This window comes from Melopsittacus undulatus, chromosome 1, assembly GCF_012275295.1.
Source record: "Melopsittacus undulatus isolate bMelUnd1 chromosome 1, bMelUnd1.mat.Z, whole genome shotgun sequence".
Classification (NCBI taxonomy): domain Eukaryota; kingdom Metazoa; phylum Chordata; class Aves; order Psittaciformes; family Psittaculidae; genus Melopsittacus; species Melopsittacus undulatus.
Window position 1 is genome coordinate 112,243,881 of NC_047527.1, and position 17,888 is coordinate 112,261,768.

Genomic DNA, 17,888 nt, shown 5'->3' on the forward strand with positions numbered 1-17,888 from the left:
GGAAGACCTTTGTGCCTTTAATTGGACGTTACTTGGTTTTACTTTTTTTTGTAAAAGGACAAAAATTAGTGCTAGACACCTATTTTTCTGGGGTATTTTTACATACTGCCTTATGTCTGTGAATAATCCCTATGCTGGAATTCATAGGAATTTGATCATTAAATTGGTGGTATTGTGCAAGTCAGAATTCCAGTTTGGCCTTGAGTCAGGACTTTACAGGATATAGGTCTTACTGCTTTTTCTGTTTCTACATTTAATTTGAGTTCCACGTAATACAGCAAAATTACAGATTTATGGGATAACATGAATGCAGACACTTTGTGATATTTTTGCATATATTCATACTGATCTAATTATACCCTTCTAATGTGAGGTCTGTTGATACTGAGAAATCCAAAGGCTTCATAGTTTTTTTCGGTAGGAGTTCCTAACCACATTGGCACAAATTGTTTCATAGTAGGAAAGACTAAAAAGTCATAAAAGAACCACTTTTTGTCTTGGATGACATCTTAGTCTCTTCTCTCTCTTTATTTTTATGGTTTTATTTCTAACCTTTTAAGGTCTGTTACAAAATTTCTTCTAATTGCATATGCCTATAAATCTTTCGCTATATATGTAGTTTTATATTAATCCATTATCTATTAGTATATTTATATTAATTTATTTTATAATTATACTTTGAAATGTCCTTTATTACCCATTTCAAGGATTAGATTACACATGTATTCCTTATTACGCAATATTAAGTAAAATTATCTCTGTAATTACACACAATGAAAGCAGAGTGAAATCTTAGAGTTTCAGTGAAGACTGGTTGAAGATCAACCTAGTAAATCCAGGTTTATGTCTCCCCACCCCTTCCCCAAGAAACCTACAGCAAAAATTAACTGTTTCCACTTGGAAGCCCTTGAGACAAAAACGGTAAAGAGCAGAATAAAATTAAGATCTCTAGAACAAGATCCAGGACTTTACAGTATTGGTTCCTGCTCAGTGAACTGTACCCGAAATAAAGCATAGCTTTCTCATTCCTCATGGATTAATATGACTTACTAGAAATAAAGCAAAAGATACTGACTTCAGTCTTCGAGGACTTTTGGTGTAGGATGGCCTATCTGCCTGGTGAAGGTTAATGTGTTTGAAAGACTGAGGTATGGCCCCATAACTGCTTAGTATTCTGTAAGTTGGGGAATAAGGTACTTTGTATCCAGTATTTATGGGCCATTGCTCAGTTTTTGCAGTCAGATTTTTATGTTACCCTGAAAAAGAATAGATTTTCCTCTTTGTGGAGAAAGACTCTTAAACTTGATATTGCTGTCACTGGTGTCCTGGTGGTTTCATGGTGGGGAGAACAAACATGTGGACAAGAACATCCTTTTGCTTTTGCAACAGTAACAGTTTCCTGACAACCATTGTCTCTGATACCTCAGAACAGTTTGTCTGTCACTGGTGGGAACAAGAACAACCTCCATTTGTTCATCAATACTCTAACCTTGATAATGAGAAGTGCTGATGCCTTTCATTGAAAGATGGCAGCAGCTACAGTGAACAATCACTGTCACTTTAAAATAATTCCTGTCCTGTCATAGGGTTAATAGTGGTTATATGGCAATTTAGAGGTGGTGACACGTAGTTTCTTATCTGGAACACGTAATCAGTATTGGAGCAACTTAGTCCAGTTTGCTCCAGCAGCTTCAAGAATGGCTATGTAGCTGTCAGCTGGAAATCTCATTTGAAGTTTTAATTTGGAATATCATTTGAGAAAATAGTCACTTCTATTCCTGTTCTTGGTGCTATTTTTTGCAGTATTTTTATTGTATTACTTTAAAGTTTACATTTTCAGTTGTGTTTTTACCTTGCAGATGTAATGAAGGACGTATTGGAAGACTATGTGAATGTAGTACAGATGAAGTAAATAGTGAGGACATGGATGCTTACTGCAGGAGAGAAAACAGTACAGAAATATGCAGTAACAATGGGGAATGCATTTGTGGACAATGTGTATGCAAGAAAAGAGAAAACACCAATGAAGTGTATTCTGGAAAATACTGTGAATGTGATAACTTCAACTGTGATCGATCAAATGGTTTGATTTGTGGAGGTGAGAAACTACTTCAGAGTTTTCTGCAGGCAAAACTGGCCAGCAGTTGACAAGTCTGACAACAATACCATGTAGAGTGGTTATACTTAGCTTAAAGATCATAGATACTTCATAACAGAGATGAGAATATTCACAGGTTTGGTGATTGAAAACACTTATCCATTAATAAAACAGCTCTCTCTGATCATGAACATACAGTGCGTTAATACACATTTCACCTTCTTTGAATCACAGCTCCAAGAAGGATGTAAAGTGAACTTGACTTCTGCTGTGTATTACAGAATTACCTTCAGGTATTATAGTACAGAATGCTGAGACAACTGTCCTGAGATTATAATGCTATGCTGTCTCAGTGTAACTGCTGCGTCGATAAAAAGAGATAATGACCTCAGCTTACTTGTAATAGAGAGTGCTTGACAGGATACCAGTGAGATGTCTTGAGACTATTCTGGAAAGCAGGTGAAGATTAGAAGAGCAAGATCCAGAAAAAAAAAACAACCCTTGAAGTGCTTAGAACAAGACTGATGGCAGTTAATTCCCAAAATCAAAACCAGTTTAGAAAGCTATTCAGCAGCCAGTGTCTTAAATTATTTTGCTGCATGCATTTTTGTCCTAAAACTTTCCTAGGCACATGGAAGTACCTGCTAGGAGTGTAACTACTACTTCAATTTTTATTGTGATACAAAAGTAAAACCGAGAAGTCACTAAACTTTAGCTAAATTATGAGGCTATCTCAACTGTCTGATTTGCTCAGAATACAGTATTATTCACCTGCTCTCCAAAGGATAGCAGCAACGGTGGTGGTGTTCCAAAATACATTGTAACAAGTAAGTATTGACTTAAATGCTTTATTCTCAGTGGAGAGGGAGAGATGTAGCCAAAGATCTTTCCATTTTATCTGAAAAACCCTTCTGGAGACTCAGGTACCTTGATTTCTGTGTAGGGAGGGTAAGGAGCATAAAGTTTGGTAGGGTGAGGTCAGAAGTACAGCAGCTGAATGGTGGTGTTCTAGGGAGTCAGAGGTGTTTTCTATGTTGTAAAGTGTAAGTTAGGGCATTACTCATCTTTCTAGGTTTTGCTTTGTAAATCTGTGTAGTGATAGATATGAAGAGAGGGGTGATTAGTTCATCTGTATACATATAAAACTGTGAACTGAACAAGTGTTTAATGCTCCCCACCCAGGAGATATGGCCATCACATTTTACTGGTCTTGATCAGCTTTTCCTATTCTTGTTACTGCATTTATGGAAGGAAATAGTAAGTGTAGCACAATGCGAAAAGGGGAGAAATGCCTGTATTTTTTTAAGGAGTTAAAATTTCTTTTGCAGCTCTTCATTCATTAGTGCCTTTATTATCTCTCCATAAGGGTTTTCTTTTCTTTGTATCTGTCCTGAGGTGGTAAACACTTACTTCTTACAGTCACAAATGTTATGTTTTACATTAGGCTTCATTTCACTGAGTATCTTTTCAATTTACAGGAAACGGTATCTGTAAATGCAGAGTGTGTGAGTGTTTCCCCAACTTCACTGGCAGCGCATGCGATTGTTCTTTGGACACTACACCATGTATGGCATCAAATGGGCAGATTTGCAATGGAAGAGGAACCTGTGAATGTGGCACCTGTAATTGTACAGATCCCAAGTTCCAAGGCCCAACATGTGAAATGTGTCAGACTTGCCTTGGAGTCTGTGCCGAGCACAAGTAAGTACCAAGAAAACGAAGTCACAGCCTTTGTGCATTTGAGTTAGTGATGTTTACGTATACAGAATGTTTAAAATGAGGCTTTTTGTACCATGCTTTATTCCACCATGAAGTGCAGGGACATTGTATCATATGGTCTCTTCAGGCTGTAAAAGTTGTTGGATGAGAATCAATAATTACAAACAAAATATTAATACAGTATTTTGGTTGTTTCCAGGTAGACTAATTATTTCTTACATTCTTTCCCTGCCGTATTTTGTTAGGCATAGAAACATGTACATTATGTTAAATCAGTTTTAACCTTTCCGATTGACATGAGCAGGTTACAGCTTTTCCCTATTTCATTTCTGATTAATAACAACTCACCTTCTGCAGAGCTGGAAGGAACATAGTTCTGTAATGTGACAAACTGCAAAGTCCCAGCATCCTTTGACCTTCTGAAATTAATGTAATAAAAGTATACATATACAGTGCAATTTCCAGAACAGTTAAAACTTCATCTAAGATTTTAGCTTAAACTTTTCACTCAGAAATACTACTGGAAAGTCATCGACTGTGCTGACAAAAATCAAATCTAGATTTGTGTGGGCCAGTGACATTTCCACCCTGCCTTTTGCACAGAAACTTTGGAATAAGTTTTTGTTTAGTGGCTGGGCTGATTCCTGACTTCGTGCAGCTGACTTTAAGGTTTCTCTTTGCAAAGTCTTTTTCAGTATAAAAATCTTGCTTAGTCTACTCTTTTCAATGAGTTATTCAGAGTGATATCCTACTGTAAAGCTTGTCACTCATGTTCTTTTTAGCCAGTCTGTGTCTCAGATGCTGTTTCACTATAAATACTCTGTTCCTACACTGCTTTCTCTGAAAGTATTCATTTTCCAGGTGGAGGTGTTTGGAAAAGTTTTAGCCTTACTTACTTTTAGAGATACAGGTATTTTTTTTCCTGTCCTAGAAGCTTGCGGATCATCCAGAGAAAGAGATATTTATTAAAGGGGGCTTTTGTTAATTACAAGGTACATAAATGTTATGGCTAGTGAAGAGCTATGTCTTGCCTTATTTTTTCCTGACCTTTATGGCACAAGTGTTGGATTTATTTTTTTCCCCATTTTCTCCTTTATCTTTCTTCAGAATAAATGCTAGAAATATTTCGTGATCAGATTAAAAAGCATTGCTTCTGATTTGTACTTTCCACAGGGACTGCGTTCAATGCAGAGCTTTCGATAAGGGAGAAAAGAAGGAAACATGTTCTCAGGAATGTATGCATTTCAACATGACACGGGTGGAGAGTCGAGACAAGTTGCCACAGCCCGGACAGCCTGATCCATTGTCTCATTGCAAAGAGAAGGATGTTGATGACTGCTGGTTCTACTTCACATATTCTGTCAACTCAAATGGTGAAGCCAATGTCCACGTGGTAGAGACCCCAGGTATGAACATGATGTTGCCTGCTCTCCCCTTGCCTTTGTTGTTAATTCATGTAGTTGTGTACTACAAAGTAGCTCTGGTTGATTTGTGTGAATTAGGTGCATTCAGAAATAGGTACCTATTCCCTGAGTGAGAGCTGTGGAACTTGAGTGTCTTTAGAAAACAGAGGTCTCTCCAGATCTAGATTTGCCAAACCTTTAGGCTGACAGAAACAGGCTTTGTTTTCTAAAAAACAAGAAGTTAATCAGATAAGTGTATTTGTTAAAGCATTTCATGTTTCCACTTGAAATACTTTGCAGGCTTATTTTATCCATCCTGTGGCAAGTCTGAATTGTGATTTATATTTTTTTCAACCAGGCTTGTACTACAGGTTAGAAGCAGTGGTGTCTCTGGGGTTTTGTTGCTTTTTTCTTCTCCTTTTCTTAATTATATGGGACCAGTCTTACACACTCACAAAAGCACCCAACCCTGCAAACCGCTTAAATTATTCATGCTGAAAGCCTTTGCTTTTCCTTAACTGAGGTACCTTCAAGAGTAGGTCTGGAAAGCCTTTTGCATGGTTAATCCTTAATAGTCAACCATTCTTGATTTTATTCAAGCTTCTGGTACAAAACAGAGACCAAACCTATAGCTCAGTCAGTAATTTACCATTTATTTACCAAGAGCAGTATTAGTATGAATTACTGGATGTTACATCTAACAGTGCACAAATTCTGGTTTTGTACATTAACATCGTGTGATCCTGATTTTTATAAGCCTGATAAAAAATACAAATCTTACTGGTGTGCTAAAAGATTTAGTGCTGTGTTCTACTCAAGGAATTTTTATAATTGATCGTTTGCATGTTCATCACTTAACAAGGATCAGTGGCTCTTGGAAATAAATACCACTTAATTCAGAATGTTTTAAATTCTCTAAGTATGTAGTCCAAAGTGTGGAGGAGGATCTTGAGCCTTGTCTTCTTTTAGGACAAGTCAACACATGTGCTGCACTTTTGAAGTCTGACTTTTCTGTCATGGATAGACTTGTGTTGCCTTGATTAAGAGCTGAATCAAGCCTTCATGCACCAGGAGGGACCTGAATTTTGTGCCAGATGAGTGCTGCAGGAGCAAGCTCTGTGTGGTAGAGCTGTGTTCAGTGCAGTAGACATTTGTTTCTTATTGGTTCCCAAAAAATTCCTGTCATGTCCCTTCCCACTTCACTCATTCCTGAAGAGGCAGCTACCAAAATTAGGAATTGCAGTTTGGGAGCAAGCAGTATTCCTTTTGACAGCACAGGAGCTGCATTTATTTGCTTCTTTCTCCTTCAGTCTGTGCATTGAGCTCTGCAAAAGCCCTTGTTCAGTTTGTGATTATTGAGAATTTTATACTAATTAGAAGGGTCAGGTTTTATTTTGGAGGATTATTATTCCCATGTCAGTTACCTTAAATCATTTTGCATCTATATTACTCTTTCAAACACAATTTGCTTATTTTGAAAGTACATTATATTCAAAGAATCTGTGACCTTTTTTTAATTTTATTCTGAGATAATTCCTGAGATGAGGAAATATCCTTTAAAAGAAATCTCCCAGAAACAAAGTTATTACCTGTCTCTAGATATTGCCTACTGAGAATAGCAGCCATCTGAGGTAAAATAAAGAACACTCTTTTTCTGCAAAACTGTTGATAAAAGATGTGGGGACTGTTTTGCTAATCTGCATTTGTACTCTAGGTGGTTTATCCCTCTAGCACCACCTTTCACTTGGAGCACTTCATGTTTAAAATACAATTTCTAGTTATTTTACTCTAATACTGTAGGTGAATAGCTCAAGTCACAATGTGTGGACTTCACCATTACAACATGAATTGTTCTATTGTTAAGAATAAACACAAATTGGAAGGATAGAAATAAACTGGAATGATACAGGATGTACACATGCCAAAACTTCCATTATTTGAAAGGAAAATAGCATTGGCCTATCTCCAATATCCAAAATACTGGCTTCATTGCAAAAAGAAAACTTTAAACTCATCTGTATTTGCAGTACTTTTATCATCTTGTAAAATCATGCCTCCCTGACTTTGTTCCCTAGAATGCCCCAGCGGCCCGGACATCATTCCCATAGTAGCTGGTGTGGTTGCTGGAATTGTTCTTATTGGACTTGCATTATTATTGATTTGGAAACTACTAATGATCATTCATGACAGAAGAGAATTTGCTAAATTTGAAAAGGAAAAGATGAATGCCAAGTGGGATACGGTAAGTCAGGAAGCTTCTATCAGTATAAAAGCTGCAGTAGTTGAGGAAGAATATATGATGTTTGTCACATGCCTTAAGTGTTTCAGATTATATTCCTACTTTTCGGCCTGTGGAGAAACAGAACTATCCTTATCTTAAGCAGTCTTTAAAACATGTTGTGTGTTAGCATTGGGGGTGAGAGGAAACAACCCTCTTTGAGAAGTACCTCTTGGGTTAGAAAAGTGAGTAGTCACTTCTGTAGTAAGTGAAGAAGATTTTGAACTTATTAAGACACTTCTACAGGTTTAGTTGAGAGAATTCGGTAACTAGCCACCAAATTGTGGCTGGAACTAGTTTGTTGAAATCTTCCAAGCCCCATATCAACAGAAAATTTATGCAAGAGAACCAGGCCTATAGGCTTCCATAGGCTGTGGGGTCACTACCACTGGGAAATCTTAAGAATCTGCTAATCAGAACCCCTTCACTATGCTTGTATAGAAGTCAGTACCTACATGTGCTTGGTGAGAGAATAATTAAAAAAAAAAAATAAATGTCCTAGGAAGCCTTTCATTTTCATTAAAGAAAATTAATTCACTCTGTTCTGGAAAAAAAGTACTAACTTTATGTATAGCATAATTTTTTCACTGATAGTTGAGACTGTTACTTTTCCTTTTTTTCCTGTTGAATTACTCGACATTGACCATTTCTTTCACTTCAGCAAGAAAATCCAATATACAAGAGCCCTATTAACAATTTCAAGAATCCAAACTATGGACGTAAAGCTGGTCTCTAAGTCTCAGTTTGTATCTTCTTTCATTTTCTTCCTTTTTTTCCCTTTGCATGTCGCTTCAAATTCGCTGTGTGTCACAGTCAGTTAATCACAGTTTGAGTCTTGCTCTCAGTCCATCTACTGCTGCTTTGAGTCTGGGGTTCTAAAGAATGCAGCTTGAGAATTTTTAACTTTTTTGGACAGCAAGATTGCTTACTTACTAATACCACCACTACTGGCTTGAACTGTTCTACAGGTGATGATCTTTTTTGGTGGCTGAAAGTGTAGATCTATATGAAAGAACAGCTGTTAGGTTTGAAGAAGCTCTTTAGATTGTTGAGGGACACAGCATTCAGTGGGAGGTGTTGTCTTCTATTTCTTCAAATCAGCAGTCAATTTGCTTAAAGTTGATGTGTTTGCAGAGCTAGTTTAGATACTCATAAGACATTCCAGCCTATAAATATCATTGGTTTTATTAGAATAACTCTGGGAACATTCAAAGTAGCCTTACAGGTTTTTAATTTTAACTGCTTTGGCTTATTAACCTAGTATAGAACTGCCTGTATTTAAAGTGTAAAATGCTTATACCCTTCTGATTCTGAAATTTTTATTGATTTTATTTTTAAATATGCATCTTATTTTTTTCCCCACATTTTTTTCTATTGAAATGGGCATTATCACTGTCCTTGTAGCCCAACCCAACAGCTTGGGGATCTCCGTAGAAAAAAACATTGAGAGAAGGAAATATTCTTGTCCTCTCTAGATGCATTTTCCCCCAATTTCCTAGCTCCTCCTAAACTGTGCCTGAAGACCTCATTTCTGTTTGGAAATGCTGACTTCGTTTCTCTTCACACCCAACCTGCAAGGAGGAAAAGCAGTATCCAGAAGAGCAAGTCAGTAAACCAGAAGGGATGAATGGATGCCTTTTGTAGGCTTTGAGGTTGCACTTCCTGAAAGGCTTTAGGTGCTCTCCTTCCCTGGGATCTGCTGGGGAAGGAATAAGGGAGAATGAGATGGGGAGTGGGTGTCAGAGGAGTGCTGAGAGATAAGAGTAGAAGGAGGGGAATGAAGAAATTGGGAAGGCAACACATCCCTTTAAATATGCAAGGGGCTTTTTCAGGAGCCAGTGGAAAGGAAGAATCTGTATCTCTAATTTTATTCTGTTTGCTGCTTCCCTTTTTCAAAATAATAATATATTGTAAAGGAGAAATGAGGAGGAAAGCAGGAATTACAGGTATTTAAGCTTGTATGTGTCCTCATTGTGACAATTCCAAATACTTTATCCAGCATTCTGAGCCCTTCTGTGATGGAATAAACTTTCCTTTTCTCTTTGCAATCATTTCACTTTCCAGTGTGTCCAGAATTGATTGTAAAAATGTGCATTTTGTTTGCTACACCGACCACATTTGCCTCATTTCTGTTTATCTTCTCAGAGCTGATTATTCTGGGGAGGAAATGGAGTTCGTGTTTCTTTCTAACATTTCATGTAATCCATCTGGTTAAGACTCTTGTTACTTTCTCTTTGGCTATTCACTTAGCTGTGTACTTCTTGTTGCTTGCAGGAAAAGCATCTAACAAACCATAAAGTGTGTAACTCACATTCTGTGCTCTCATTCCCTGCCTCGTAACTTTAATGATCTGTTGTCCATAGTGCTGCCATTTTCTCCTCAAATTGTACTTGTAGGAAGCTTTCCTCTTGTGTAACTGGAGAGATTGACTTTGCATTTTTGTTTCACTGAGAACATTAAAAGTAGGAAAGTGTGTTTTTTTAAAACATAACTTTAATATTTTTGGTATTCACAGAAATACCAGAACTTTGAGGAGAGAGGGAGGTGGTTTAGCTTTATTGGCCACTGAACAGGAGATGAGTGTTTGCAGAATAGGTGATCAACAGGAAGTAAAAGAAGAAACTCCTCCTTTCCCCTATAACTAAGATTTTCTGGGGTCTTTAGATTGTTGAAGTGTCTTTTCATTTAGGTGAAGAACAAGTTGTCTTGTACTGCCAAGGCAAGAAAGTCACCTGAAATCCTATTACAAGACAATGACACGGCAGTAGGTTCCCTCCAGGTGTATTCGTGTACGCAGTGAACCGTGTGCAGTTTGTATGACTCTTCCCCCTCTTCCACAGGGGTCAAATGTACATGTGGGCTTCGTTATTGCAGTGAGTCAACTGAAGCACCAGTAAGCTTGTCAGGGACCAGGTGCCCAAATACCTCACCAGTGCAGACTGTAAGAAAGATGGGGAGAGTCTTTTTAGCAGGGCCTGTTGCGACAGGATGAGGGGTAATGGTTTTAAACTAAAAGGAGAGGTTCAGGCTGGAGATGAAGAAACATTTTTTATAATGAAGGTGGTAAAACACTGGCACAGGTTGCCCAGTTGGTTCTGAGCACCCAGATCTAGTTGAATATGTCCCTGCTTATTGCAGGGGGGGTGGATTAGATGAGCTTTGAAGGTCCCTTCCAGCTCAAACTATTCTATGATTCTGTTCTCTGGTGGTGTGGGTGACTTGTTGCCACAGTAGCCTTGCAGTTGATGCTCAGACCAATTAGGCTGAATCAAGTTCATTTGCCCTTTGCCTGCAGTATAGCTACTGTCTTAGTGTCCTTTCGCTGCTGTCAGGCATTGCTGTCTTCTCTGCCCATCTGGTTTAGATTTCTGCCAATAAAACAGCACGTACTCAGTAGCAGGCTGGCTCCTTCCCTCTTCTCTCCCAGTCGTGGTAGCTAACGCCCTCTGTTGTCTGTATTACCCTTAATCCTGGCTTTGCTTTGTCCTCTGATGCAACTGCAGTATTTATGGGTTAACAGATGGCTCATTTTATATTACTGTAAAATAATGATTGATATTAGTGAGAGCAGAAAATAGCAAGAACTAGCTCCTGAACGATATCTATCATATTTATCCATCATACTTAAAAAATTGTGGCAGGCAGGTGAAGTTAACAACGACTGGAGAAAGGGAAATATAACCCCCATTTTCAAGAAGGGGAAAATGGATGACACGGGGAGCTACAGACCAGTCAGTCTCACCTCTGTGCCTGGCAAAATCTTGGAGCAGATTCTCCTGGAAGGCATGCAAGGCACATGAAAAACAACAAGGTGCTTGGTGACAGCCAGCATGGCTTCACTAAGGGGAAATCCTGCCTGACCAATTTGGTGACCTTCTGTGATGGGACTACAGAACTGATGGACAGGGATAGAGCAGTAGATGTCATCTACCTGGCCTTGTGCAAAGTGTTCGACACTGTCCCACATGACATCCTTGTCTCTAAATTGGAGAGACATCAATTTGATAGGTGGACCACTCGGTGGATAAAGAACTGGCTGGACGGGCGCATGCAAAGAGTTGTGGTCAATGGCTCAGTGTCCAGCTGGAGACCAGTAATGAGTGGTGTCCCTCAGGGATCAGTGTTGGGACTGGTCTTGTTTAATATCCTTGTTGGTGACATGGACAGTTGGGATTGAGTGTGCTCTCAGCAAGTTTGCCGATGACACCAAGCTGTGTGGTTCTGTTGATACGCTGGAGGGAAGGAATGCCATCCAGAGGGACCTTGACTCACTTGTGAGGTGGGCTGATGCCAACCTCATGAAGTTTAACCATGCCAAGTGCAAGGTCCTACACCTGGGTTGGAGCAATCCCAGGCAGAGAAGAGATTCAGAGCAGCCCTGGGGAGAAGGACTTAGGGATGTTGGTTGATGGCAAACTGAACATGAGCTGGCTTCAGTGTGTGCTTGCAATCCAGAAAGCCAACCGTATCCTGGGCTGCATCAAAAGGAGTATGACCAGCAGGTCAAAGGAGGTGATCCTGCCCCTCTATTCTGCTCTCCTGAGATCTCACTTGGAGTACTGTGTGCAGTTCTGGTGTCCTCAACATAAAACGGACATGGAACTGTTGGAACAAGTCCAGAGGAAGGCCACGAGGATGATCAGGGGACTGGAGCACCTCCCATATGAAGACAGGCTGAGAAAGTTGGGGCTGTTCAGCCTGGAGAAGAGAAAGCTGCGTGGAGACCTCATAGCAGCCTTCCAGTATCTGAAGGGGGCCTGTAAGGATGCTGGAGAGGGTCTCTTCATTAGGGACTGTAGTGATAGGACAAGGGGTAATGGGTTGAAACTTAAACAGCAGAGGTTTAGATTGGATATAAGGAAGAAATTCTTTACTATTAGGGTGGTGAGGCACTGGAATGGGTTGCCCAGGGAGGTAGTGAATGCTCCATCCCTGGCGGTGTTCAAGACCAGGTTGGATGAAGCCTTGGGTGATACAGTTTAGTGTGAGGTGTCCCTGCCCATGGCAGAGGGGTTGGAACTAGATGATCTTGAGGTCCTTTCCAACCCTAACTATTCTGTGATTCTAATGCATATGATGAGTTTAAATATTCTAGAGTATAGTTTCAGTGGCTTAGGACTTAAACCCATGACAAAGGTATCTTGAGTGACTGTTGAAACAGTAAGTCCATGGAGAAAAAAGGAATAAGAAGGTTAATCAGACATCCTAAATAATATGTTCATCTTTATGCAATACTAGACTGAACTGTTGCCTTCTCAACACCCCAGTCTACTTGAAAATTAATACTATTGCAACAACATAGCTCTTTATTTTCTGCTGAAGGTACTTTATAAAAATGCCTCAATCTTTATTTTAATGTATCTCACTCAATCTTTTATATAGTTACTTGTCAATCTTTGTTTTGGTTTAAGTGTGCATGGTGTTTTCATTGATGGGGCATGTGGCAAATGTTTTCCCTAACTTTGCATGCTTAAACCAGTGTATCTTCTGCAGTGGAGTAAAGAAAATAGGTTTGTTCAAAAACAACAGTATTTGTTGAATATCTCAAGTTTGGAATACCATGTTTTAGTGGCCAGTTAAAAATCTGTAATGCTGCTAATCTCAAGGTTTATACCATGTGCCAGCTGTGAGGGCCCTAGGTGAGGTGAGACTCATGTTGGACTAGTGGACATTTATTTACTACTCCCCTGTTAGTTTTAATGATAAGCTATCTACATAAGATTTGTTGAGACCAGGGCTGAGGCACAGTGATGGACTGTGGCTGGGCAAGCTAGGGCCATTGCTGCTATGCAACAGAAGATCACAGGGAAGGAATTGCAAGTCCCTTGGGCACCTGTGCTGCGGTTACAGGCAGTAGAGCCTCAAGAGCCATTCAGCTGATCACACATAAGGTTAGGTGAAGCTGAATGATAACTACCTCTCCATTATTTGTAATGGAACTGAGACACTCAACTGCCCTGGGGAGATGCCTTATTCAGTGACCTAAATCCTACTGTGTGCTTCTGAGTTCTTGAGAACCTGAAGTGCAAGTACAGGGGAAGACAGTACAGGGTTTCAGTTTCTCTGTAAATAGGGCTTCAGCTAAATAAAAAGCATGTAAATTTCGAATTCTGATTTCTTTTAAGAAGCATCATAATAAAACCCACAATCTTATAATGTAATTTACATTTTAAACCTGATTACAAGCACAAGTTAATTGTATGAGCAGCATCCTGCAAATTTCCAAGGTTTAGCCCTAGCCTTTGACCAATTCCTACATTATCTGATAAACATTATCTCTCCTTTACAAAGTGGAAAATGTAAACATACACCTCGTATGTACGTGCTGAGGGTAGCCTGTTTTGTGACATTCAAGGTTAAAAGCACAGTGTAACAAGAATTACATAATGCATCACCTTAGACACACTGTGCAACACCTCCTGGTCTGCAGATGAGACAGCTTATTGAGCTTCCAGGCTTGCTCTGCATCACAGATTTTAATGATTTATATTTTTAAGAATTCTTCATTAAAACTTACGAGGAAACAAGCAATTTACATTACCAAGAACTTAGAGGTGTAATGAGATGCTTCAGTTACTTCAGATTAAATCCCTCATTCCTGGATGTTTTTCCAGTTTCATTTACATCTTACTATTGAAAAGCTATTTATTAAAAACACTGGGGGGAGTAATTTTGCATTGATGACTTTGGCAGAGAAGTAGCCACAGCGCTGTGTTCCATTTACTTAAAAAAGAAATCTTGATTCCCCATCCCTTTCTGAACCAGTAGTTGATATAATTTTGGTCAAGCCCCAGTTTGCCTATGAACTGTTGGAAGGGTCTGTTGCTGTTAACCGTGTATTTGTGAAGTGCAGCCAGCACTGGACACTCAGTTCTTCCTTCACCTCAAGCCAGAAGATGTTGACTCTGCTTTTGAGAAGAGTGAACAAAGAGCCCTGACTTCCATTGTCCAGTGATCCAGGTTCTGTGCCTCCTTGCTCTCTGCATGCAGAGAAGCTGGTTTTAAGGAGAAACACCCTTTGTCTGTGAAAAGAACCCTGGCATAAAGGCAGTTCACCACCTAAATGGTCTTCCTTAGCAGCAGCTACAACAATTTGTTGGGGTAGACTGGTTGCTTGCCACGTACCAGGTCTTGCTAGTAGTAGGCAACAAACTTCCCAGGAGCTGTGATAGGAACATTTCACACCTAGCTGGTTTCTTGCTTGCCTTGTCACCTCTAGGCACTTTCTGTGGTATTCCCAGTTGATTTTCCAAATTTATGACCCTGAGAAAACAGACACACCTGGTGTTTGTTTGTCTAACAGGAGGATTTCCTTTGACTCCAGGAAAAAATGGTTTGACCTGAAATATTTTAAATGTTGTGTGACTGAATAGAGTAAAATTTAATTCATGTAGTCATATAGGGCATCTCAGATTGTGGGGAACTTCAGAAGAGAGATTTCCTTACTGCTGCTGAAGGCCACATTCAGTTATGGCCAGAACTGCACTCAGTACTGCACTCCAGCTTTGTTCTGGTAAACAACATTTGTTCAGGCTGACGTTCAGGTGGTGGTAAAAACAGTACTGCAGGTCCCAGCTGTGTGGGTGCAGTACTGGCAGTAGCCATTTCTCCTGCTGAGATTTGTCTATTGAGTCCATCTTCAGTGTGCAAGGATGCCATAAATGGAGCAAGATTTACTGAGGTAAAGGGACATTTGGGAAGAAAGGAAGCTTAAAATGATGTTTGTTTAGAGGTTTTCAAATCTCAGCAACAGAAACAGAAGCAGTTGTGTAGGTATTTCTCATATCAGTAGGAGTAGTGGTTTTACTTACAGCATTTGCATCAGTACAGAAGTTTTTGTTCCATCTGTGAATTTTGTACATGCAGGGGCTGGGGGACCTGAAGTAATAAAAGGAGAATGATGAGTACTGAATATTCAGTGTAAATGTTGAACGTGTATTATAAAAATACTACAAGCCCTTCCACTTTCTTTCCAGAATTGTGTTACAGGATAAGCTGTTTAAACGTTTGCTGTAGCAGAATGTGGTCTGTGGTCGGCCGCGGTTTCCAACAATGCTGTTTACAGTTCTGTTCTTCTTCAAAAATATCATGGTGGGTCACAGGCCCCTGAGGTGACCACACGAGGTTGTGAAGGAAATCTGTGGTATGAACTGAACAGGATCGTGCCCTAACCCTTTGCCTTGTTAGCTGAGCATGCCTTTATTCAAGTTGCTAGAGGGAAAACTAGTTTGACTTAAGCTGTTTGTGTGTACAAACAAAATATTAATGGGTAATTTCTTACACTAATTTAGGCTAATTTTTACACTTCTTGGTATTTTTTGTCTCTTTAAATGTTAATATAAATATTTTTCTCTTTCTAGGGTGAAAATCCTATTTACAAGAGTGCAGTGACGACTGTGGTCAATCCTAAATACGAGGGAAAATGAACACTGCTTGTATAACTTCACAACACTGTATGCAGCATAGCAATTTTTGTAGTCACAGTAAGATAGATTTAGGGCAAACTGCAGTGATTTTACTAATTCATTACATATAGGTTTGTTTTCCTGTGTGAAAATGTACCATATGTAATATTTTTATTTTTGTTTTGTTTTTTTGCAAATGAAAGTAATCAGTGCCGGAGGTCTGACTCACAAGAAAAACTTGAGACTGGGTAGCCTGGTCAGCTGAGGTCACGTGGTGCCTTTTTCAGCCTTTCCCACTCCCGTGCTGCAAATCCAGGTCTTCTGCAGGGTGCGATACTGCTGTGGCATGCCTGGGAGGGAAATGGTGCAAGCAATCGGCGTGAGGGCTCTGCCTAGCCATTTAGTATTAAACTTTTTAGCTTTACAGGGAAATCAGGGCTTGAGTTTGCAGATACAATTAAACTTATGTAGCATGGAGCTGGTGGTGAATTGGTCTTCTACTTGCTAGACATATGATTAAGTATATGGTAAGTTGAGTAAGTTGGAACTGAGCAGTGTAAATGAAAGTGTGTGCATATCTATTTTTAATGTGTAAGTTGCTTTTTGCCAGGTTAGGTTTAAAATGAAAGGGTTGAGAAGAATGTTCAGATGGAAAAAATAGCTTTAAAACGTGCCATTACTGAAAAAGTTGCTGACTGGTAACTTGCTTGTTTTTTCTTTGTAAATTCAAGCCCTGGGTGGCAGTATCATGAAGTACCATACCAAGACATCCTCAAAACACCTAAGGGCCTTACTTGATACTGTGTCTTTATTCTGTCATATTTCCTTGGTTTAAAGCCTGGTGCTTTGTCACCCTTCTAATCTTTTTAACGTATTTGGTTGCAGTTCTTTTTGTAATATTTTTGTATCACACCAGCTTTTATTTTTCCCTTTTTTGTGAGCAGTCTTAGCTGTACATTTGCCTTTACCCTGTAGCTAAGATTGCGTAGTTCGTCATGTGACAAGTCACACAGCATCCTTGACATGTGCCATGTATATTTGCCTCTGACCATTCAAACTGCATCATAGTCATATCCTTGTTTTAAGTGCCTTTTTATTTTAACAGATGTTCACTTTTTACAGTGCTATTACTGAAGTTATTTATTAAATAAAAGTACCTTAAAATACTTCTAAACCTTGTCTCTTTATCTTGCGGAAGTTGATACTGTTAAAAAAAAACAAGGTCTGAGTCTGTTTGGGTAAGAGGTGATAAATATTGTAATAATAACAAATAGAACCTTTAGGTAAAGTCTGAAGAGAGTGAAGCAGAAGGGGTCTTGGGTAGCTAATGTTAGCTGCTGTATGAAGTGCACAAAGGCCAGGGTGTAGCACAGTGTAGTGTGTTACCTATAGTGACCATTGATGTAAAGCCTCAAGCTTCTGCTTGCATGTGTGCTGGGAAGTTTGGTAGTTTGGTAACTGTTCCAGTAAATGTGTATTTGTTAATATTGTTTCACAGCACACAGCAACAGAGTACTGCATTTTGTCCAAAAGTCTGACAATTTTTTTTGAAGGGTATAATGTACTAGATAGATTATCAAAACCACTTTGTAATTAAATATAAAGTACATCCATGGAATTTGTATGATTCTTTTTGTTTCAAACTGTTGGTACTTCAGGTTATCCTGAGAAGCTGAGGGAATCTGTTCAAAAAGTCCTTTTTATCCTCGATCTGAGGGCAGCGGGAGCCTGGTCTCCATAAAATAGGAGAGGTTGGAGATTGGTGGGGGGGGTCTTGTCTCCATCTCTCTGTAGGGGGGCAGCTGGAGACAAGAAGATCGAAGCAGTTACAAAACAGTCTTGGTTGTCTGAGGCCAGTTACTGAAGGGATCCAAGGTGGGCATATGTTGGTGTGTTCAAGACAGGGTGGCAGCAGTGGGGAGAGTGGAGATCCAGGGGCAGCTGTGGGACAGGCTGTCAGCCTGGCACCTGAGTGACAGGCACTG

General features: G+C 39.5%; 1 protein-coding gene across 1 annotated transcript in view; it reads left to right on the forward strand.

Annotated features, from left to right (window-relative positions):
• The window catches only part of ITGB1 (integrin subunit beta 1), a 47,020-nt gene extending 29,943 nt beyond the window's left edge, over positions 1-17,077 (forward strand). Inside the window, exons 12-16 of the mRNA XM_034060726.1 lie at positions 1,860-2,098; positions 3,577-3,799; positions 4,991-5,223; positions 7,296-7,462; positions 15,859-17,077. Of these exons, the coding sequence (XP_033916617.1) occupies positions 1,860-2,098; positions 3,577-3,799; positions 4,991-5,223; positions 7,296-7,462; positions 15,859-15,924 (928 nt within the window). The 3' untranslated portion in view covers positions 15,925-17,077. The remainder of the gene's footprint in view (positions 1-1,859; positions 2,099-3,576; positions 3,800-4,990; positions 5,224-7,295; positions 7,463-15,858) is intronic.
• The last annotated feature ends 811 nt before the right edge of the window (positions 17,078-17,888 follow it).